This window comes from Carcharodon carcharias, chromosome 11 (genome assembly GCF_017639515.1).
Source record: "Carcharodon carcharias isolate sCarCar2 chromosome 11, sCarCar2.pri, whole genome shotgun sequence".
NCBI lineage: Eukaryota > Metazoa > Chordata > Chondrichthyes > Lamniformes > Lamnidae > Carcharodon > Carcharodon carcharias.
Genome location: NC_054477.1, coordinates 46,379,823 through 46,404,829, shown reverse-complemented (window position 1 = coordinate 46,404,829; position 25,007 = coordinate 46,379,823). Strand labels below are relative to the sequence as shown.

At 41.3% G+C, this 25,007-nt stretch overlaps 1 protein-coding gene across 6 annotated transcripts in view; it reads right to left on the bottom strand.

The window, feature by feature from the left end:
- The window catches only part of LOC121284086 (high affinity cationic amino acid transporter 1-like), a 109,874-nt gene that overhangs the window by 37,763 nt on the left and 47,104 nt on the right, over positions 1-25,007 (bottom strand). For 4 of the 6 annotated variants that reach the window (XM_041199145.1, XM_041199142.1, XM_041199141.1 and 1 more), the window contains 3 exons: positions 9,524-9,926; positions 7,875-8,033; positions 1,583-1,757 (listed from right to left, as the gene is read on the bottom strand). In XM_041199145.1, the coding sequence (XP_041055079.1) occupies positions 1,583-1,757; positions 7,875-8,033; positions 9,524-9,893 (704 nt within the window). In that variant the 5' untranslated portion in view covers positions 9,894-9,926. Of the gene's footprint in view, positions 1-1,582; positions 1,758-7,874; positions 8,034-9,523; positions 9,927-23,732; positions 23,824-25,007 lie in introns of all 6 variants that reach the window. The other 2 variants (XM_041199144.1, XM_041199143.1) reach the window with 1 other exon arrangement.

Sequence of the window (25,007 nt, the reverse complement as noted above, 5' to 3'; positions counted from 1 at the left end):
GAGAGTCTGAGAAGGGAACAGTATGTACTAAGCTAATTGACGGAGGGCTCAATACTGACTGTTTCTGACATACACAAATGACCAGGATTAAATAACACACATGACACCATAATGGCAGGGAAGGCTGCAGGAGAATCTGATGAAGAAGCCAATGAGTTATAAAAGAACCTGGTGCACAAAGCTAAAGCAGATGAAATTTAAGGCCTTACACATATTAAGAAATATGAGGAACATATTTCATGCATGGTTCTTATAGGCAGGTTTAATGAGATTATGGGGTGATAGACAATTATCCAGTCATTACAGAGCAACAAACCAAAGAGGATATTGAACTAAAAACAGAAAATGCTGGAAAAACTCAGCTGGTCAGGTAGCATCTGTGGAGAGAGAAACAGAATTAATATGCATTCCATAAACTGGGCCCAATACGTCTCCTGAACTCTTCCTTGCAACAGGATTGCACAATCTTTCAGTTCCCCAGAGGATCTCTCAACTTCAATTGATACAACTGTCAAGGACAAGTACATATAGGTGGAGGGCATCAATTGGATTGTTACTTGAGCACATATAAAGAGAGATTTACTGAGACAAGAGTTGAGTGGAGTCAGGCGATATGTGCCCATAACGTTTCACTCCATGAATAAATATATTCTAAGTAAAGACTGGCTTTGGATTCTTCCTTCACTAACTGGTTGTCAGGAGTATAATGCTGTATGATGTTGTCTTTGCCTGTATGCCATTATAATGTAATGTAAGGGTGCTCAGCAGAGCAAGGGCTAATCTGGAACTGGAGAATAGCACCACCCATGGTATGATGTATAGAGTCACATGGTAACAGACTGAGAACACAGTCCAGAGAGAACACCCTGGACTAGACTGCATGGAGGTAACAACACTATGCACGACAATAACCTGGGATCTGTAAATAGTTAAAGATTAACAGTAAACGGTTTATGCTTAAAACGTACAAGTTTCAAGATCTCATCATTGAGACATCTAAAGAGCCCCTATTACAACATAACAATCCTCCTCATTCTCTTTAACATTCAACAGCTTGTTTTCCTGCTCTCCCCAACCCTCAGCTGCCAATTTTCAGGATATTTGTATCACAAACATAACCAACATTTTCAATTAAGCCAGCCAATGAGTTGGCCAAAACTGTTCAAATTTTAATAACAGTGTCATTTTTGCAACCCAGCTTTACCATTTACTGTTCTGCTTGAATGACAGCAAATGATTTATGTAGTTCCTCTCTCAATTCAATCTGGAGCAGTTTCTCTCTACTTTTTTTTGTAACATTCTCACTTTGAATTTCTGTATTCTAGGCAATTTATACTTTTTCTCCCTTATTCAAATTTTACAGTTCTTATATTTTAACCCCACTTTCCAAACATGTTTCTTTGTATATATACGTGCTGCAATATGTTCTCTTTGCCTCTGCAGTGTCATAATGTTTTCTCCCTTTTTCTCTGTATCTCTTGGAAGTTTCTCTGTTACTTTCTCTCTCTTACTAGCAAAGAAAGGCAGGAATATATCAGCATTCCTAATAAATCACTGTGAAAGTCAATATTTCTGTACTCACTTCTCTGAGGTAGTGCCATTTGTCCCATTAATCGAGACATCCTCAGTCAGCTGCCAGTTCTTGAGTGACCCTTTCACAAAGCCAGAGACCATGACAAAACACAGCACGAGGACATTGATGCAAGTGAAGACTTTGTTAACCATTGCTGACTCCTTCACGCCGAAAGATAATAACCCTGAACAAGTGAAAAGATATTCCTCAGAAACAGGTTTCTTTTTAAATCTATGATTACATTGTTACAAATAATCTTAAAATTTATTATAAAGATTTAAGTAATTATTCAGCCAGACACCAGAACTCAAAACAATCTAATAGCAATCAGTTTTGGCACAGAACGGATGCAAGTATGGTATATGTCCAAAAAGTGTAACTTGAATATGGTCTGTAAAAGTTGTTCTCAGTCTGCCTATTAACAGATCATTACTTCATCCAGTAACATGCCTTCGCTTCTCAAATCCTACACGGCCCTTTCACACTTACAATCTATCAAGCATATCTAAAAAAAAACCCCAAAATACTACAATCTCTAAAAGATTGATCCATAATAATCTGGGAACTAGAGGAAGTGTTGGGTACACCAAGCATTGCAAATAAAAGTCATTCCTCATTTTGGCTCCAGTCCATGGCTGTTCAGAGGGGAAGTAAACGTGTATGTGCAGAGGGAAAGTGACATGGCAGTTACAGTGCAATAGCATATATAGCACATTATTCCTGATGCTTCTTAACCAATTACATCAATTGAAATCTGCTATCAGAAAGAGGCTGATGCCCAAGAGAAAACATTTCAAAGACTAAAGTTTGACAAAGGTTGCACCTTTCCTTTAATCATTATCCTAAGTTTTTGAGTCATTTCCCCACAACAATCTACTTGAAATTTTGTTGTAAAACTCTCAGCTACAAAGCTGAGAAACGGGAGAAAGCAAATGTTCAAAACAAGACTAGGCACAAGTCAGGACTCAACTTGGCTTGGTGTGAAGCTTATGCTCACAGTTTGCAAATAGACTCAATACCATTGCTGTTAAAAAAAGCAGAAAACACAACCTAGGTTGATGCAGGGAGAAAAAGAACTGAAAAACAGCTGACATGATACTATGTATAGCAGGAGGGGGAAATCATTCGATGGGATGATACAGTGCACTGTTGAAAAGGTAGTGGTGGACACCAATGCTATGCAGAAGAATATGAAGAATATAAATAGCCATCTGCTACATTTACAAACTCCATCTCCCCTCAAGTTACCTCACAATTATATTGCTAGCACTATGTTTATCTGAAGGTAGATTGTTTCATGCAATGTGTGTTTAGAAGTAAATGTAATCATCTCAATATAGAAAAAAATACAGACACCCACATGCAGCCAGTTTACAGCAGAGCCAATTTTCCCCAAGTTAAACCTACCTCCAGGAATGCAGAACATAAACTAAAAAAGCTAGAATAGTGCCAAGAAAACAAGAAATTGTAATTTTTTTTCTGGTAATAACCCAGGCATATCTTCTTATGTGCTGGAAGTCAGGCTGTAACTGAATTAAGAGCTAGCGTGATTGCAAGGATTTAAAGTCAACGGTAAGAGGTGGTTTTGATATGTTAATGAACCAAGAGGAATTTCAATCATAGTTTTACATAAAGCAATCATAGGAATATTTGAATTGAGTTGTTTTAGTTCAAAGGGGGATGTATGCAGGTTTTAAAAAGGTGTAAAGAAAAAAGGTAAAGACAGGGTAAAAACAGAAATACCTGGAAAAACTCAGCAGGTCTGACAGCATCGGCGGAGAAGAGCAAAGTTGACGTTTCGAGTCCTCATGACCTTTCAACTCAGCAGGTCTGGCAGCATCGGCAGAGAAGAACAAAGTTGACGTTTCGAGTCCTCACGACCTTCTGTTGAACAGAAGGGTCATGAGGACTCGAAACGTCAACTTTGCTCTTCTCCGCCGATGCTGCCAGACCTGCTGAGTTTTTCCAGGTAATTCTGTTTTTGTTTTGGATTTCCAGCATCTGCAGTTTTTTGTTTTTATTTTTGTTTTTATAAAGACAGGGTAAGTTTGTTCTTACAAGCCTCACAGCTAAAGTAAAGAATGATTTAATCAGTTCTGGGAGGAAACCATTTCTGAAGAGACTGGTTGAGACAATAGAGAGATCAAAGGGAAGGAACAACATTTAACGAAATACTGAAGCCAATGTGAGGGGGTAGCTGCTCAGATCTCCCAGAAGGCAACAGGGTAGCTGGTCAGAACTCCCAGAAGGCAGTGTGAATAGGGCCAGACTGAAAGAATCAGTTGCTGCCAGACCCAGCAGACACCCCAGAGAAAAAGCATGGTGTGGTAAAAATTACTGGACTTCTTTAGATTCTAAAGCCTATAAGGATAGTTGCTGAACAGAAAAGGGGAAGGTTAGCTCTGAGGGTAGTTAAGATTTGTGGAACTGTTTTAAAGCACTGCTTACTGTGTGAAGCCATTCGTGTGTTTAAATGTAATTGCATTTTATTTGTTTTTTTTTCTTCTTTTAATAAATGTTTACTATAAAATCATCACATGTAATCGGGAACATCATTACCTGATTTCAAAACTGCCCCTCAAACTATACAACTTGCAAAAAACCATTTTGGCAGCTGTTTCAAGTTTCCCTCTGGCATTTACCATTGGCCGTGCCATAACAATAGGTAATATTAGCATAAACATGTTCAAATGGAAAAGAGCGACGAACAGGAAAGGAGAATATAGAGGAAAAGGGGAAACAGAAGAGTTTACATAATTTTAATTAAAATGTTATTCCTATTATTCCAGTTATATGTAGGATTAAAATTACAGGTGTAATTTTATTCCTGATAACTTTGAATTATTAACATTTGTTCATGTTATATGAACTAAATTTAGAAGTATGTCAAGCCCAAGATGCCAATAGTTTTCTTGCCAGCTGTTAAAGGTCAAACTTTCCTAAGCTAATAGAAAGAATTTGCATTTCGATAGCATTTTATCACTTCTCTCAGGTCCACGAAATGCTCGGATGTCTCTTCCCTGAAAGCTCAAGTCTGCCTTTGTTCCTAATCTGCACGTCTCTACTTATTGTAAAACCCACCTCTCATGACCCTTGCATGTGATCTGTACTACATACTGCTCCAATAACGCTAGTTTTATCTTGAATTTTTAGGATTGATGTGGAACTTGCTTGCGTACTGACGCAACACCGCAAGTTAAAATAGGCAAATGTAAATCAGCACAACTTGAATGAAGTCACTGGAAGACGTGATCTCACTGGAGGGGGGCCAAAAGCAGCAACAGTACAAAAACAATTAATGCAATGTCCCATCAAAAAAAGGGAAGGTCTTAAAAACAAACTTCACGTGCCCATTATTCAACCATTCATGTTTTAACGTGCTTCCATGAGAAGGTGATGAGCAGCCTCCCTGCGTGTGCTCCATTACTTCTTTTAAATCTCTGCTTCTCTCAATAACACAATAATATGAGCAACAGTTAAATCATTACTTTCACAGCAATGTAATAAAGAAGCAAAGATAATATTCCATTTTTCAGTGCAGAGTAAATGAAGTTTATTTTCCTCTAGTTGGTCCATCTGTCTGTCTGACGCTTGTCTATGCGTCAATTTCTTTCCCTCCCATTCAGAATCCTTCTTCATCCATGTCTTCCATCCCTTTCATTTTCTGCTTTCTGTCTCCTCTTTTCCTTGTAATGCATGTACAAATCAGCACCGAGATAAGCTGGTTGATAGCTGACTCCTGTCTAACGTGCAGGGTTTTCTGGGAACTGTTCCTTTAGTCATAACATTCAGAAGCCTTCTTGGGCTTTTCCAAAACCGTAAAATTAGGAATTCTGAATGGAGTCTGTGTATACAGCAATAGTGACTTTTCTGTTGTGGAAAGTTGTTTGGATATCTACGTGAACACAAGAATCTAAGAAAAAGGAGTAAGATCATACAGCCCCGCCAACCTGCTCTGCCATTCAATGCGATCATGGCTGCTCTGCCTCAACTCCTCTTTCCCGCCTGCTCTCCAAATCCCTCCATTCCCTAATGGATCAAAAATCTGTCGATGTGAAGAATGAGTTATAAGTTACGTTGAGAAGTTTGGTTTGTGTGGCAGGGAGCAATCATACATTAGAAAGTAAACAGAAGAACGAGCTGGATTATTCTCTGAGGGCAGGACCCCCACATTGCAGCCTAGGTTTCAGGGGGTAAGCTCACGTCAGGTTGGCCGGCTCGCCCTGCTCCAATTTTTCAGCCCGTGGGCCTTTAATTGTTTTGAGGTGAGATTTCTGCCCCAGTCCTGGAGGTGGCCCCATCTCTAGATCTGTCAGAAAATCGGAAGCCGGCAACTCTGCAGTATCAGCAGTGCCACTGGGAGCAGTTGCTACAGTGCAACTGCAGGAGGAAGAGCAACCATGGATGCTCTGGATCTTGCCAGCGCCAGTGGCAAGGGGTGGGGTGGAGGGCATGTTGGACAGGACAAGTGAGGAAGGTGAACACAGGGACGGAAAACCATGAGCCTGGGTGCACATCGATTGGCACTGGTGGCCCCTAAAGAAGACGCACCCCTTCTAATTGTCCAGGGGCCTACAGATCAAACTTGCCTTACTACATGCTAGACGTAGGCCTCTTCCACAGCCCACTAAATCTTAACAGTGACAGGATGGAGCCCTTAAGTGGATATTATTTGCCCACTTAAGACCCTCATTTGGGCAAGGACAGGTGGCTCATCTGACTCCTCCCTCCCCAACCCCACCCCTGCTTGTAAAATTGCACCGGGGCTAGGGGCAGGCAATGGGTACAGTGCCAATGGCAGGGCACCCTATTTTACAGGTCCACAAACCTGTTTTCCCACCCATGAGCAGCTCATAAAATCCAGCTCAATGTATTTTTCTATAAAGGAAAATAGCTTATTTTACATTTGAAAGGTTCTTGGACAAGGTAATAGTTTGGTACTCTACCTCTAGCAATCTGGGATTTGGTCAAAATAGATCAGAGATGAATGCTGCCAATTTAACTTGTTCTCATACATAGTGGAGCTCAGGCTCACTTTTCATCATCACTACCAATGTTAAAACAACCCACATCACTATGTGAAGTCCTTTAAAGGCACCATAATCCTATTCTAAATCCAACATTAAACAAGGTGTATAATACCCTATAACAGCTGAGCAAAGGATTCTTAATTCCTACATGCCACACTAGATTCCACTGGATTATTGTTGCTGCAGACTTCGATCAAATCTAAGGGGCTAAATTTACTTGGCCGTTCCAGCAGGCTCCCACTCTACTCCATCAGACTCTTACAAGGCCAGTGACACAAACTTCCTCAGGCTGAGAATTATCCCTTCCACACACATAACGAGGCTCGGTGTGAGGCTGGAGGTTTAGTACACCTAGTGAGGTGACACAAAACAGCGTCCAGGTGGGCACAAGAGGGCACAGACCAGAACAGCCCAAACCACTGAAAGGGGGATAGGTTTTGTTTTGAGTATAGTGTTGCCCTTTTGAAAAGAAGTCAAATGAGGTGCAGAAACCTTTTCTCTGAGGGCCAGTAAGATTGGGGATTCTCTTCATCACCACCTTGTTAGTCAGGTAGTGGGAGTTCCCAGCAACATGGGGTTGTTGAGACCCAAAGATGTGCCGTATGCAGGTCAAGTGCCCATATATTCCAGCAGGATCAACACTGTAAGGTACAACCCTGGTCTACTTGCTCATACTGCAACCCAATAATTTTTGGGGCCACAATGAGGAATCGTTGATGCAACAATTTAACAGTCAGACTCCAATTTAAGATTAAATCACCGAGTTCCCAGAGTAGATTAAAACCAGTGCTTATTTCAACAAAAGCCATACACTGAAATATATATAGGGCTAGGGGGCAGAGAGATAGAGGGGCAGGGAGATAGAGGTATGTAGCTCGTGTGTTAACTTTGTAGTAACAATTACTCAAATAAAGATGCTGGCCTCAAGACCCATAGAAAGGAAAAGCCAAAGTTGTCAAGCAACATGATGGAGAAAGCTCAAGCAGAAATTAAAACTAACATTCTACTTTGGGATCTTCCTAACTTCACCCCCATCCCCTGCACCCCCCAACCTAACTACAGAAAGAACAGAAAGTGTCAATAAGGCTTGGATTTAGTGAAATAACAGAAATCAGAACCCATACTCAAGACACAGCATCTATCACAGTTGCACTAACTGAAGTTCAAACTACGTTTCCATAGTTACTGAAGTTCAGTCACTGCAGTTAACTCATCTAAATCCATATAATAATAGGTTTGTAAAATAATTGCTGTTGTGAAGGAGTACATGCCTGTTAGCAGTAAGATTATAAATACGGCAAAGATATCTGGATACTCTGCCAATACACCAGGAGCATTCATTGCCATATACTGACGACAGAACACTTCGATGTGTTTACCGATGAGTTCATCAAATGTAGCACTCCATGCTCGCGCAACACTTGAAGTTCCTGTAGAGACACAGAAAAATATCAAAACGTTGCCAGATATCACTTTAGAAATTTGAATGAACAGCGCCCTATAACAGAAATGGGCCATTAAACTAGAGGACCAAGCGTTAGCAAATTTAAATATTCAAGCTGCACACTCTTGTGTAGTATTAACGTTCAACAAATCCATTTGTATCCTTCAATCTGGAGCCAAAGTTCAATCATTTAAACAAGATTTCAGAGAAAGTATTTTGCACTTCAAACAAGTTGACTTATGAAATCCTGTTGAGATGATTATTTTTTCTAACTACTCTGCACGTTGCAAGATTTATGAATAGAACATTTTGCAGCATTAAACTAGTACCAGCAATACTTTCAAATGAATTAGCTCTAAAATCCTTGTACAGTATTTGAACATGCCAATGACACTATTTGAATGTAGTACTAACTGAATTACACAATAGACAGACACAGGTGGTTTTAGTTTCCTGTTATATCGAGTAATGCGGATATGTTAAAATGTTTATGTATTAATAAAAGGATGTTAAGGAGCCTCAAATTTGAAAACCAAAATTGGCAGAAAAATCTGATTTTATACAGTTGACCTCATAGTTAACAAATGACACTCCCGAGAAGAGGAATCATTAATGCTTTAAAAAAAGGTTATTTTGAGACGGCTTTGACCTAAACAATTTGACCTAGGTTATAACAAATGAGAGTGTGCAGCTCAGAAGTTATGTTAACCTCAATAAAAAAAATTCCTGAGCTATTATATATTAAAAACTCTGGGTGATCCCACATTCTAATTGAATTGCACCTGCAGTTGACACTTGCAGGGCTATGTTATGTGACCCATTAACTTAAGTGGTACCCTAGCTACAGTAACAAGGTTAGTCAACTGATCTTAAGCTACTTCTGTGAAATATGGATGTTATTCCTAACTTTGTACATACAGGTACACTGTAGCAATCTACTCATTCACCAGGCATCTTGCTACAGAAGACTAAAGGCAAGTTCTCCAAGATTCTGCAAAATAGGTATAGGACAAAAAGATTAATGTATGCTGAAACAGTCAGTCAGCACCAAAACAAAAATCAGAAAACTTTCCAAATTTATGTCTACTATTATTGAGGTCAGTGTGTTACCCTGAGACTTATCCCCCAATCATTTAACTCTTTTCCAGGGCTGATCACAGAATTGAGAAAAAGCTAACAACCTGCCTCAGATTTCCCCTCCCAAATCCAAATGCTAACTACAGCACCCCAACAGCTAAGATGAGGTGACTGATCCCAAGTACAAAGTAGAATCTTTATTTGTGTGCCTCAATACTACACTGATTTATCCAATAAACCTCCACTCTCCGCCCTCCACCCCACTGACAAGCTTGCCACTGCTCATCAAGATACTATATCAGAGCAAATATTAAGTCAATCCCTAATCCAGCGCTGAATATAACACCAACACCAATCAAGTGCTCAGTGTGCAAACTTCCACAACAGGACAGCACTCACCAATTACATAAGAAAGGATTAGATTCCAGCCAGTGATGAAGGCCCATAGCTCCCCAACTGTAACATAGCTGTAGAGATAAGCAGAACCCGTCCTAGGGACTCTAGCGCCAAACTCTGCATAACAGAGGCCCGCAAGCACAGACGCCAAAGCAGCAATCAAGAACGAGATAACGATGGCAGGGCCAGCATTCTCCCTGGCTACGGCTCCAGCCAGCACATAGACACCTGCTCCAAGGGTACTGCCAACACCAAGGGCAACCAAGTCCACTGTGGTCAAACATCTAGCAAGTCGGGTTTCTTCATTAGTGCAATCCACATATTTACGGCGAACCAGTTGGCGTCCAAAATAAATAAGCGGTTTACAATCCATCTTGCTGGACCAGATTTGCTGAACAGTACAAACCTAAAATAAGAAGAAATACATTGATGAAAAGGCGAAAAGAAGAAGGCCTCTTTTGCTATTCAAAGTATGTTTTGTTTCAATAGTTTATGCTTCTAGACAAAATCTAAGTTACCTTTGTTATCTATAAGCAAGATAGAAGGCAGCACTTACGCTAACAAAATAAGGCCAATGTGTCACAATAACATACTGTATAATTTTGGGAACATTCAGCCATAACACATCACAAGGTTAAGTTGTGACAAGTCCCTATTGCATGGATTTACTTTAAATCGTTTCTACCCAAAATATGTTGGTAATTTTTTTTCTAATTACATTACTCCAAACATAATTCAGAAAGCATTGTCAGCAATCCCTGTTAATACTTCAGTCTCATTAGCTTCATTAGTAAACTCATGAAGATCTGTCATCCAATATATGTATATATTTTAAATAGTGGAGCCAAAATATGTATTCCAGACATTTTAGATTCAAAATTAGCCTTTTGACAATCAATGGATCCCTACAATGTAAACCTAATTGAATAATTCAGCTCAAAATTGATTGATCAGTCAGAAAGCAATTGATCAGCAATACATCAGTGAAAGTGGTGTACAGAACAATACATTTGATGACATTCTGCCTTTCAATATCCTACTTCAAAGAAATACAAGTGGTCCTTCCTCGAGTAGAAATGCTTCTAATAATACTACAAATAACTGTCCAGCCAGCCAGTTCTATAAACTAACATGGTATAGAATGTCGTGACACTTTCTAAGCAACAAGATCCAGACCTCCACCACCACACCAAGGAGAACCAGCCAGCATACAATGCAGCCACCTTTCTGATAGCAGGATGGGTAAATCAAAATGACAAACTTGTATAGGCAGAAGCTTAAAGGCAGCTGGGCACTGGGGAAAGGGATGGCAGAGCAGAGAAGGAAGCCACAAAATAAAAGAGATTGGGTACTCTTCAAGAGCATTCATTAATAAATAACAAATATGCCCATTCTTTCCCATAGAGGTAAATGACTTATCTGAATAACCAGGTAGAGATCAGATACTTGTCGTATAGAAAATCAAAACCATAAATCTGGATCCCACCATTTCATTCTGAGGCATAGTTCATCGACAGGTGACGGACTATGCAAGTTGTGCCAAATCAATTCAGATTGAAGCCAAAAAAAAAAATGGCAAGAATTGCTCTGGTCTCAATAAGTTGTAACATCAGCAACAATGATGATACCAACAGCTTGCATTTATTGAGTGCCATCATCATACAAAAACATTCAAAGATGGAGTAGGGAGACGAAGTTGATGGGATGTGCTCGAAGGAGAATTGAAGAAGGTACAGAGGGCGGTGAAAAGACACAGATTTATGGAGGAATTCCAGAGAATGGAACCTCGGCAATTAAAAGAAGAGCAGCTAATGTTGAGGTGAAGGGACAGCAGTGTGGTGTTAGACTAGAACAGTCTTACTCACCATCTCCCTTAAACTCAAACTGACCTGGCAGTGCTTCTTAACCAGCCAATGCTGCAAGTGGAAATGCAGATATACACAGAAAGACAGTCACACGGCACAGATCAGTCCATGTCAGCCTTGAGATTTCGCTTGAGTAAATGGTCTTACTCTATATTCCTATTTCATGATCGCCTTTTTCCCCATCCGTTATTCAGTCTAACCTTTGTTTTCCCCTCAACCACTAACCCTGGAAGTGAATTAAGTGCATTGACGGGCAGAGGGATCTGAGTGTACAGGTCCACAGGTCACTGAAAGTGGCAACGCAGGTGGATAAGGTAGTCAGGAAGGCATATGGCATGCTTGCCTTCATTGGCAGGGGTATTGAGTATAAAAGCTGGGAAGTCATGCTGCAGCTGTATAGAACCTTGGTTAGGCCACACTTGGAATATTGCAATTCTGGTCGCCACATTACCAGAAGGATATGGAGGAATTGGAGAGGGTGCAGAGAAGGTTTACCAGGATGCTGCCTGGCCTGGAGGTTATTAGCTATGAGGAGAGGTTGGAGAAATTCGGATTGTTCTCACTAGAGCAACAGAGATTGAGGGGCAACTTGATAGAAGTTTACAAAATTATGAGTGGTATGGACAGAGTAGATAGAAGCTTTTTCTCAGGGTGGAAGAGTCAATTACTACAGGACATAGATTTAAGGTGAGAGGAGAAAACTACAGAGATGTGCGGGGCAAGTTTTTTATGCACGGGGTACAGAGTGTCTGGAATTCGCTGCCAGAGGAGGTGGTGGAAGCAGGTATGATAGTGGTGTTTAAGAGGCAGCTTGACAAATACACGAATAGGATGGAAATAGAGGGATACGGACCCCGGAAGTGCAAAATGTTTTAGTTGACGGCAATGTGATCGGCGCAGGCTTGGAGGGCTGAAGGGCATGTTCCGGTGCTGTACTTTTCTTTGTTCTTTGTTCTTTGAATGCCACAGGCCCATAATTCACTATTCTAAAAACAAATCCCCTCATCTGTGCCAAATATCTTGCCCTGGGGCTCCCACTTCATTGTGCTGGCTTTTTCAATACGACTGACCCAAAAACAGTGAAGCCAGCGCAAAAAAAAGATGCAGTTATAAACTACAAATCACACAGAGCGCAACTTGAGTTTTCCGCAATCTCTTGTGCAGGTTTAAGAAACATCACTAGAAACAGGCCCCACCCCCAGGGTGAATTAATGAAATATTGGGAGCTTCTGATAATTATGCTCATTTGCAGGCCTTCAAAGAGACTCCAGACATTCACTGGAAACGTGAAACATTCACTGAAAATTGAACTTCTGAGTGCAAGGGCACCAATAATATGTTTTGAAAATAAATGTAAGTTACTCAGGGACTTGTTACTCTAGCCCAATCTAACTAGTGAATGCTTCTGGAGAGGTTTAAAAGAGTAATTCCCAGTTATTTAAAACACTGCGTCTCCTGCCAATGCAGGATGGCCACACATGCACAGAAAGGCAATGATGTTATTGACCAAAGCCACTGTGCCAGCAAAACCCATCTTTAAAAAAACACTTGTGTGGAGATTTTCAAACTCAACAATTTGAGTCCAAAAACTATAATTGCATTCAAATCTCAAAGAACCTGAATTTATAGAGTCTACTTTTAATAAATCTGTTTTATATTAGAGTTCGGTACTATCTGGTTATGTATGAACTTCCAGATGACCTAGAGTTAAGCCAACAACATTACATGCTGAATCTGAGGGTTTCATAGTCAATGTCTGAAGGCTTTCAAATTGATTTGCAAGGTTTTTTTTAATTGTTTCATATGAAAATGCACTGATGCTTTAAAATTTAGAAAATGATGAGATTCCATACAGATTTGCTATTTTACCAGATGGATGAGCACTATCACTTTAAATTATTTTTATTTTTCATTACAAATAAAACTCTTAGGCCCATGAGTATCTAAGAAACCAAAAAGTATAACTGATTTAAATTCTGATCTCTGTTGCTCGCAATGATGTCACAGAGTAAAACAATACAACCACTAATGCACCTCGTTGGCAGCAAACATAGCTGATTTAAAATTGGAGTGCTCACAGGTAGGGGATTGACACATTCATTAAAAACAATTAATTTTGGTGATAAATTCATTTTCAGCTGTCTTTATCAAAATGCAGCAAGTAACCACTCTTATCAAGGACGTTTCCAAAGCAAAACATTTTAAAAAGATTATGATTTAAAATACAGCTCGATTGCACGGAATCATCCAGCAATAAACAAACGAAAATTCAAGAAAACACTCTTCTCAATGCTAATGCAATTTTGGGCAACGTTTCCACATAAAGTAGAAACACTATCCCCTTATGATGTTTAATCTTGCAAGTGGGTGCTCATTTTAGATTCAACTACTTATAAGAACATAAATATATGAGGCCACCATACCTGCCCTCAAGCCTGCTCAGCCATTCAATACAACCATGGCTGATCTTGTGCCTCAATTCCACGTTCCCATCCACTCCCCATATTCTTCAATTCCCTGTCAGATCGAAAATCTACCTGTCACAGCCTTGAATATATTCAATATATTCAAACAACCTCTCAGTGTCTCCCTGTTAGACCTCTTCAGAATCTTGCATGTTTCAATGAAATCACCTCTCATTCTTCTAAACTCCAGAGAACATAAACCCAGTTTACAACCCCCTCATCCCAGGAACCAATCTAGTGAACCTTCACTGCATCATCTCCAAGCCAAGTATATCCTTCCTTAGATATGGAAGCCAAAACTGTACACAGTGCTCCAGGCATGGTCTCACAAAAGCCCTATACAATTGTAGCAAGACGTCCTTATTCATGTACTCCAAATCTCCTTGCATAAAGGCCAACATACCATTTGCCTTCCTAACTGTTTGCTGCACCTGCATGCTAACTTTTGTGTTCCTCGTACGATTCCACCGAAATCTGCCTGAAGATCAATATTTAGAAGTTTCAAAATAAAAGTTGCTTGTCTATTCTGAAAACAGTTCATTTCTATCTACCCTGTCAAAATTTCAAGCAGTCTTATATGTATCGTTCTGATGAAAAATCCCCACCTCGCTTAGCAAAAACATTTGCCAAAACAATTTAATTGTTATCTCTTTAAAAAGAGTTCAAACCAAGCTTTGGACCATTTAACTCTGAATTTTGCAATACCTAACCACTACTTCTTCATTTACACAAGACAATGCTAGAAAGAACCATTGCAAGAGGAAATGGCTGCATTTCTTTCTATCTCTTAAGTTTCTTGATTCACCTTATCTTCTGGATTCTAGTGCAAAACATATCACATCCATTCATTTTCGAGGAAACTCATCGCATATATCAGTCATGTTAAAAGCAAATTGCTGCTAAAAGAAAATTCCTAAAGGTTCTCTAAAGCGAACTACATTTTCAGCCAACTGCTTGTGTCAGGGAACAAGAGGCAAAGAGGGGTGTGGAATTACTCCACGTGGAAGAAGCAAAAATAAAATCAGAAGGTGAATCAATCCAAACTTCGCATATACGCCTCCAAGCAGCGAGTAAATAATATGAGGCTAATTGGCTGGGGAGTTTGGTTATCATTTAGAAAAGATTAAAATAGTGAAGGTTTATGCCAACCTGTTCTCAGACGCCAGTTATGATAACATAAGCAGGTTTTATCTACATAGCCTTGAGGCAAACTGTGAGAAATCTACACGCACCAGTGTATGTGATGCGCTTTCAGAATGGATAAGGACAAGAGCAACAAGCTCGAGAAACAGACGTTACTTATACACATTATCCTTACAATTCTCAGAATAGCTCTTTCCCAAAAAGGAACTATACACAGAGGTACTATAATTAACCTGTTGGAAATCATTTTGGAAGCCTTTGTTTTACATAACATTTATTTACCTAATCTCGGTAATAGCTTACAATAAATGTGGATCCCATTCAGTGCATGTTCCACTGAACAGGATTTGCTTTGCCAGTTTCAGCACAAATATCCAATCATGGATTCAGCCCATGTCCAAAATGGCCACATGAAGATAACTAACAGTAGTCATTATATGCTTTGTTCTGCTGGGTTCAAATCGGATGCATGCTCACCATCAACAACTTGATTTAGTTAGCCCCTTAACACTGGGAGGAACTGTGTCTAATAAATGGGGCTGAGGACTCAGCAAGGCCCAACCAGTAATCAACTCAAGGGCAACTAGGGATGGGCAGTAAATGCTGGCCCAGCTAGCAAAGCCCACATCCTGTGAATGAATAAAAAAAAACTTTCAGCCCTATCGTCTGACAATACAAGCACTGCTCAAATATTCTGAGAACCTAGTGATGATATTGTGGTGGCAGATCAGTAGTGTAAACTGTTAGCTTCAAATCAGTAATTTAACGTTTGCTGCCTAGTTGGTGGTTTACTAATCCAGCCAAGAAGTGAACTTTGACAACCAAATCCAGCCAATTCGCAATTTAAAATGCGTACTTACCCTTTTCCTTTCCCAATTTAAAATTTTTTGTGTCTTTTGCCCTATCTCTTCAGCCCTTTCTGCCCCCACCCTGATATTATCCCTCTTCAACTCTTCTCAGCTGGAATCCGCTACAATAGGAAACTAAACCAAGATCAGCTGCATAGGTGAGGTAATTAAATCTAGTCCCATACATTTGTTCCAGTGGGCTATTTGAAATGTGGAGAGCTTTTCATGCCCTGTCCAACAATCTTTCCTCAAATTAGAATTGCCAAAGAAACAGATTACTGACTATCTCCATGTTGTTTGCAGAACAATGCTGGCGGAGAACTGGCAGTCACATTTACCTGCATAACATCCCTGCACTGAAAGTAAAAACAATTCACTGTGCGAATTAGAAACGTCGATGTGATGAATTACATTTTAAAATATTGTCATAGGTGGATTAAAGTGCATGCTGCATATTAGATTAACTCTTTTTTTCAAAAGAAAAATTCTTTTGAAGGTAAGCCACCCACTGATTTTTCTAAAAGATATTTTTGCCATTTCCCCCATTTTGCATCTTGGTGCATCTAACCCCTGGTTGTGCAGAATCTCACCTCCTTCCAAGCTCAACGCTCATATTCTGAACAGTCACTATGAAATGCAAAACAATAATCAGCACAGACTTCATTAGATTTTTCTTTTCTCCCATTGTCAAGAAATGGTTGTTTTCATCTACTTAGTGACTTGCTACCACAGACCACTCCAGCCCACATTTTTAACTTGAAGCAGGAATTACTGACCAGGTGCCAAGTCATGCAGCGAAGATGCCTGACCTCAAGCAGCAGGAGATTTTAAATGCTGCATCTCATCTGCAGGCCCGCAGTCAGATTCCTGCCTGAAACTGGCTGGATGCAGCAGCGGAGTGACAGGCTGGGCGACATTACTGGAACTGATGAACTGTTACTAGCTGACCATCAACATTGCTGCTATTCACTGCAATGGTGAACATGAAAAGTGCAACTAATCTTTCTTCACTGCTAGAATTGCAGAAGTGACATATGTGTTTTATGTTCCACCATGTGACTGAAGGCATGTTCCTGTGAAATAAGTGCTGATTAAAAAGCAGAAATTCTGAAAGTAGTGGGGGTGAGGGGGAATTGGATGTAGTTTTGAATTCTGGAGGTGGTGGGGGACAAGAAGCAGTGGCATTTGAAAACTCTGACTGCTGCCTGCCCTGCCCCGTGCCAAATGAGGAAGTGAATGTGCAATTATTAGGAACCGAGTTGAAACTTCCCACACTTATTCCAAGTTGGATTTTTCAAAGGGCAGAATGCAGTCTCCGTGTACCACGTGGGCAGCTTCATTATTTTTTTTTTAAATACAGATTTGCAGAACTGACTAGCTTCAGATCGAGAACCGATTAGAAAAAAAAACCTACCCAGTTTTATATCTGCTAATATTAGAGTGTGTTAGAAATAGTAATATTACAGAGCAAGCTTGACAAGGTCCATCACAGCCACTAGGGTCTCATACAGCTATTGCACTTTAAACATTAATTTTTGGGATGTGGCATCTCCACATTCCCTGTGGTGGTGACCCACCTTCTTGAGCCACTGCGGTGTATGTGGTGAAGGTGCACCCTAAACGCTGTGACAGAGGGAGTTCCAAAATTTTGATCTAGTAACGATTAAGGACTAGCCAAGTATTCTAAGCTCATGGAGTGTGACATGGAGGAGAAAATGGACCTGTCGGTGTTCCCATGCATCTGCTGCCCACGTCCTTCCAGGTAGTAGGAGGTCACAGGCTTGTGAGATGCTGCCAAAGAAGGAGTGGCTGGCTGCTGCAGTGTATGCAGTCGCTAGTGCACACAGCAGTCCCAGTATGTTGCTGGTGGAGAGGGTGGGTTTCTAGACTAAATCAAATGAGGCCATTGCATATTTGAAAGCGGCAGCTGATGTGTGCCCCAAGATAGGGTAGAATTTACTCCTTATTTTCAAAAGTGGAAAAAAATTTGAGAATTAGAGATGCAACTTTGAAAAAAGATTTTTTTTCAAACAAAGAATGCATTGGTATGGATAAAGAGATAAACATCTTTTCAACACACTCGTTTTGGCAACAAAGTCACCAATGAATACTTAGATCTCAATCCATTTGGCTTGTATTACAACAAGAGCAAAAAGAAACTACAGTCTGCATTTCTCTCACATGTGCACACACCCACACAAACAACTTAAATCTCATGGGGCTGTAACCAGAATTAACTGGTCCCTACTGGTTAAGCAAGTGTCAGTTATTTCCCAATGATTGAGGAATACAACACAGTATTAGACTGAACACAAAGCAAAATAGTGCAGATGTTGGAATTCAAAAACATAAACAGAAAACACTGGAAGGAGATGACCACACAGCATCTGCTAAAAAAAAACCCAAGTCAATATTTCAGATATTGAAATAAAAAACAGAATATGCCAAAGTTACTTAGCAGGTCTGGCAGCATCTATGGAGAGAGCATGAGCGAGAAAAAACAGGTCACGAGCATGGATTTTAACCGAGTCAGGTTGACTCAGGAGCCTTTTAAAAATGGAGGGCACGTCCCGATTCCCGATCCCATTCCTGGGCTGTTTAATTTTCTGAAGTGCTTTTAAAGGGTTTGGGCTGCTTCCTGTCAGAAGCCCCCATCTGGCACTCTCGACTGGCCAGCTCCATGTGGGGATAGGCATCTCCTACTCCTACACAGTTTTTATGGAGTCGGGTCAGGCTTTTAAAGAGTCACAGTTCACTGCCCCTCATCGTGAATCGTGAACCCTAGTCTGCATGAGGGGACCTTTTAAAAAGCAAGTTATGTCAACGAACATTGCAAAATTGACAGTAGAGATCAGAAAGCCTGAGCTGTCAATCAATGTTTCCACTGGGGAGCAGCTGTTCTCATATTTTAATAGCTCAATTTCAACAGTGCGGTCAATTTCACAATTTTATTGACAAGTGGTTCTAAGGGTTTGTGGTTTTTCAAACTTCAATGGTTCTAGTTGATTGACACCATACATGTGGTGTCCATTGGCTGTAGAAAGTGTACAATGGGTCAATGGCGTGGAAGTGCCAGAGCTTGGCATAGAGGGCATGATAGGACAGAAGCAGTGGGTGGAAGGGCACAGCTTGGCACGGGGAGCATGGACATGGCTAATGACACTTGTTTGGTGGCCACGGAGTGCTTCAAAGGAGAGGTACTATGCAGTACATTCTGCAACATGCTACTTGATTGAGCAGACCGTTGGCATGCTGAAGATGCGTTGCCAATGTCTGGACTGGTCAGGCGGCACTCTCCAGTACTCTCCCCAGAGGGTGTCCCACATCATTGTGGTTTGTTGCACCCTACAGAACCTGGTGCTCCAAAGGGGTCATGAGTTGCCACATGGAGAAAGGAAGGAGTTGCACATCTCCAATGAGGGGAAACACAGAAAGGAATGACATCAAAGGGGTCATTCCACAGGAAGAGGCTGTTGCACAGGCCAGATGTGCCCGTGAGACACTTATAGTGACAAGGTTCCAGGGTGATGAAGACAACTAGCTCATATGAACCCATTTTACCTGTCCCCTCGATGCAGGGTGGACATTAACATCATCTTTGATATGTTCAGCATCTCAATGAAGGACATCAATCTCAGATTGAGTAGTCACAGTCTTACATGATGAAGGTCTTATCCTTGGAAGATCAGGCAGCCTCTGGAGCATGTGGCCATTCTGTAATGGGATAAGAACTCCCCAGGGCTCAATCTGAAGCAAATAGTCATGGTGCAGTCCTTTCAAACATTGCACCAACATTTCACTGTCTACAGCAGCCTTCAAGAGGCAGGAGCAGCACTACAAACAGCGCACTCATGGTGGTATGCCTGGAACATTGCAAGGCAACCCCAAGAGGACAATCATCAGTCACTGGTATCATTTGATTGTCTGAGGGCTCACCTATATCCGGACAGCAGCATCTCTCCAAATGCCATCTCTCATCCAGGAATAATGGTCAGGCCTCATCCTCATACTGAGGCCCCAAGATGACATCGGTCTTCAGGAGGCTAAGATCTGTCACTCTACAGCATGGAAACGAACCTGTGGGTCAGGTTACCTTTGTGTGCACAGAGTGTGCTTCAGCAGGACCACTGACAAGCACTGCATTCGTCTGGAGATTCCCAAGTTCACGTCCAGCACCTGGGAGTGACATGGCCCAGTCAGTCTCAACACAGCATTTAAGGATTACTTAGTAACTTCATTTATACTAAAGACCACTCAGCAGATGTACTGGAGCTTCACTCTCATTCCATTACAGCCCTCCACATTTTCATTCTACTAGATTGAGATATGTATGAGGAAGCCTAAGACACTGAATGCACTGTCACAATCAGATAACCATGTTGATTGCCTATCTGAGAGCTAGCTCAGGGATTATGTCAAACCATGCTAGCCAGACCTTCCTCACGTGATAGGGCGGCATCATACGGCTGGGCACACACCTACAACATCACATAGTCATGCCCATCTAGCAGACATTGCAAGTGTCACCAAGTACAAATTAGGTCCATTGCTCTGCATCATGCAGGCGGAAAGTGGAAACTAATATAGGAGTAACGTCTAGTCATAAACACGGTCACGTGTTTTCATGCTGCAGGCTGCATGAAAGGCTAAGATTCCTTTCAATTTCAACAGTGCGGTCAATTTCACAATTTTATTGACATGTGGTTCCAAGAGTTTGTGCTTTATCAAACTTCAAAGGGCCTAGTTGATTGACACCATACATGTGGCGTTCATTGGTTATAGAAGTGGGTCACTGGGTGAGGAAGTGCCAGACTTGGCATAGAGGACATGAGAGGACAGAAATGGTGGGTGGAAGGACAGAGCTTGGCACGGGGAGCGTGAACATGGCTAATGACACTTGGTCGGCGGCCACAGAGTGCTTCGGAGAAGTACAATGCAGTACATTCTGCAACATGCTACTTGATTGAGCAGACCGTTGGCATGCTGAAGATGCGTTGCCAATGTCTGGGCTGGTCAGGCAGCACTCTCCAGTACTCTCCCAAGAGGGTGTCCCACCATTGTGGTTTGTTGCTCCCTACACAACCTGGCAGACACCCATACCTGACAGACATTACATGGAGGCTATTGATGAGTGCACTTGGTTGAAATGACTCCAGGCCGGGTTGCATTTAAAGCCTATAACATCTACAGAACAGCCTTCAGTGCAGCAGCATCAGGATAATAAAAAACTTTCCAAAATCTATACTCATGAGGCCACATTATACGATCCTCTGATGCAAGGCATTGTCCAACCATCACGTTCGTTTACAAAGCGGCTTTGCTCATATCGCTTTGGTGAACATAAAGGCGACTGACTGAGCTGAGGCTGAGGAGACAACACAGACCTGAGGGACACGATGGGAGATATTTAATGAATGGGGTGAGGGGGTGGGGGGAGGGCATCGGTTACACTTGGATGATGGTGGAACATGGCACTAAAGTTCAAGGCCAAAGGGAGTGGTAATGTGACAAGTAAAGAGACAAGTGTTTAGAGGGAGTGTCAATGCCAGAAAGATGAACACCTGTGGACCAATTCTCCAAACATTAGGAGTCTCCTCTCGACAAAGGCAGACATAGAAATCAAAAATCCATCATCGCCTCCAATGTGCTAGCTCAGCCTTCGGCCAACTGAGGAAGAGAGTATTTAAGGACCAGGATCTCAAACCTGAGACTAAGGTCATGGATTACCGGCAGCAGTGTTCTCTGCACTCCTTTATGCTTCAGAGTCTTGGACAACCTACAGCAGATACCTCAAAGCTGGAGAAGCACCATCAGTGGTGACTTTGCAAGATCCTCCAAATCCAGTGGCAAGAAAGACTATCCAACAGCAGTGCCTTCTCTCAAGCCAATTTACCTAGTAATGAGGCGCTAATCACTCAAAACCAGCTCTGCTGGATTGGTCATGTTGTTTGCAGCCTGACACCAGACTCCTGAAGCAACCACTCTGCTCTGAATTTGGTCAAGGCAGGAGACTCCCAGGAGGACAGTGGAATCATTTTAGGGATGTCCTCAAAACATCCCTGAAGAGATCAAACATCCCCGCCAATGGATAGAAGCCCCTAGCCTGTGACCGACCAAAATGAAGAAGGATCATTCAGGAAGGTACTGAACACAGATACTTCATCAGGAACATGCAGAGGCAAACTCGAGGCATTGGAGGGAGTGCACAAATTAAAAATAATTAGTCCAAACAACTCATCTACCCAACCCTTCAAGGACCACTTGCCCTCACATGCGACAGAGTCTGCAGATCACGCATTGGATTTATCAGCTATCTCTGAATCCATGGAACCAGAGTGGAAGCAAGTCATACGCAAACCTGAGGGTCCACCTAGGAGAAGTGTTTCCCCATGGAATTTCTATCAGCATGACTTGGAAAGGGAAGGCAGACATTAAATCTGACAAGTAGTTAGTTACCCTACAGTCAAAAACAGTAAATTACCAAATCCACCACCAGTTTTCACTGCTTTACTACAGTTATTTTAGGGACCTGCTGTAAGGGGAGGGTCAGCTGAACTTAGTGCTTTTAAAAGAAAAATCACAACACTCCCCAGTACAGAGGCTAGAACCCTATTATTGAATTACCTGGCAACTGGCAGAATAAATATACTGCTAATTTTATTTTCATTCTTTCTTTGGGTAAGGTATCATGGGTGCTAGTAATAACTTTGGTACCTTGCCCAAACAGTTATTATTCATACAGCAAAAGTGAAATACAGCATATGCTGGAAAATTTAAATAAAGTAGCAAATGCTAGGAATAATCAGGTGGTCAGGCAGCATCTGTGTAAAGAGAAAATGCATCAGATGGATCTTCTGATGAAAGGTCATCAACCCGAAACGGTAACTGTTTCACTCTTCACAGATATTGCTTGACCTTGAGTATTTCCAGTATTTTATTCTTAATTCCTATCTACACAGCAAGTGACAGCAAGCTGATTAACTGCTGGAGAGGCATGGTACAGTGAAACGAGATTAAAACCGCTGACCCTGTTCTCAACTCATATCAGGCCGGGAGCATCAAAAACCACCTAACAAGCGATGTCTGGATGGCCCAGATTTTACAGGCAGTGGCAAAGCACTTGCAACGAGCTTGTAGGAAGCTGCTACCAAAGATCCAGGCACCCAACAATATGGATCTCATCAAACAGGCTAAGCAGCCAATCACATTTAAGTATTCTCATAGACAGCTGTATTTTTCACTTCTGATTTAAAATGGTACAGAAACCAAAAAAAGATTGGTACATACATTTGGGATTAAGGTTGAAGCTGAAATAGCAAACTTCAGGAAAATGTGAAATTTAGCGTGACTTTGCATGAGGCTCACATAAGACAGCCATATTTATGGTCAATGCACATCCTTTCATGTGTGAGTGAATTCCAATGTAGCAGACATGGAATTTCTAGTGGCTGCACTGGTTCTCAGCACATCTTTCACCATTTATGTCAAACTGTGAAAGCTAAGCGTGTGGTCCAAAAAGAGAGGCCTTTCAGCTTAAATGCAATAAGAGTAGCTTGAAAGACTGTCGCCATGCTTCCCAATCTGGTTTAGCTCTTAAATAACGCTAATTAGGGCCCAAAAGAATGCATTCAAAGATGAGGACCCTTATCTTGGGCCTCTTCCAGATACCACAAAGCTTCCTCCTCAATTAATACAAGATTCTAAGGAACTGGATTCACACACTCGGCTCTCTCCATTCAAACAATTTTGATGTTCGTTTTAAAAGGTGAGCATCCTTTTCCAAAATGGTTACAGCCTGCAACAGGATCATCCACAATGAACTGGGAAAAGTTTTCCCACATTTGTGCATGCTTACCGCACACAGTTCTTACCTTCAATAACAAACACCAACCTTTTAAGAGCTGCTCCTTTACCAGATTATCAGTCTTTCAAGCTGCTGCTCCCAAGCAACTGGTTTCCACGTCAGAGTTTTTGTAGAGTTACTGAAGATTAAGTTGTGAGCATTAATAATTTGCTGGGGAATTGGGCAAGGTATAAAAGACAGTATGCTACATCCTGGGTTTTGGTGCTAAGAAATTCACATACAGGAAAGAACAAACTTGTATTTATACAGTATCTTTCATAACCCCAGGACACCACAGAGTATTGTGGGGTCAGGTCTCTGGAGCAGGGAGTTAAACCCATAAGAACATAAGAGTTTGGCCATTCAGCCCTTCGAGCCTGCTCTGCCATTCAATGAGACCATGGCTGATCATCTACTTCAACATCACTTTCTTGCAACATCCCCGTACTCATTGATGATCTTCAACGTAACATGATCCTCAATGTCATTTTCTTCACCCCTTTGCGGGGGAAGGGGGTTGAAGCCAATGAAACAAGATTCTAGCATGTTACAGTCAGAATTTCAAATATAACATGATAAAAACTATTCTAATAAAGAAAAATCAGAAACAGTGGTCTGTTACAATAATGAGGTTTATTAAACTGATAAGTACTCGTCTTTAATTGAAGAAAAAAGTGACGGGAGTCATGTGACCTGTTTGTAATCTGCCTAACAGCAAGGGCGGCTCAGATTGTTTTACTGGGAAGAAGGTACAACACGTTTACACTTGGAGACAGGGGAAGCAGCCTGTGTACTAACAATGGATAGACTATTAGCCTCCAAAGTCCCAGAAAAGTGTTGAGATTGCCGGGTTGTAAACAGATATATTTTAAACTGTTCATTTACTTATAAAAGACAGTTGGGGTGTTATCTAATAGCTGATCAGCATTTCTACTTGTGATTCATGTCGCCGCCGAACTTTGAGTGAGGAAGGGTCTAAGGTATCTGTGAAAACTCTCAGAACAAAGTTAGTCTGCCAAGATCCAGGAGAGGGGGAGCAGCTACAGGCAGCAAGACGCTGTGGTTCACTATGCAGGTGGGAGCTTATTCTCAGATTGAACAGATCAAACTCACGAGGAGTTAAAACAAGGCTGGAAGATTCATCTAGCTTGCGCTAGAGGAAGAATCTCCAGGGGAAAACCTCACAGTGAAAGACAATTCTGAGATTAAACGTTCCCAGTCTGAGAAAGGAAAAGAAGTAAATCCTGGGGTGGGGGCTAAGAATCACCAAGCACTAGTTCCAGGAGAATTAAACGTCTACCTAAAGAGCAGTGTAACGTGTAT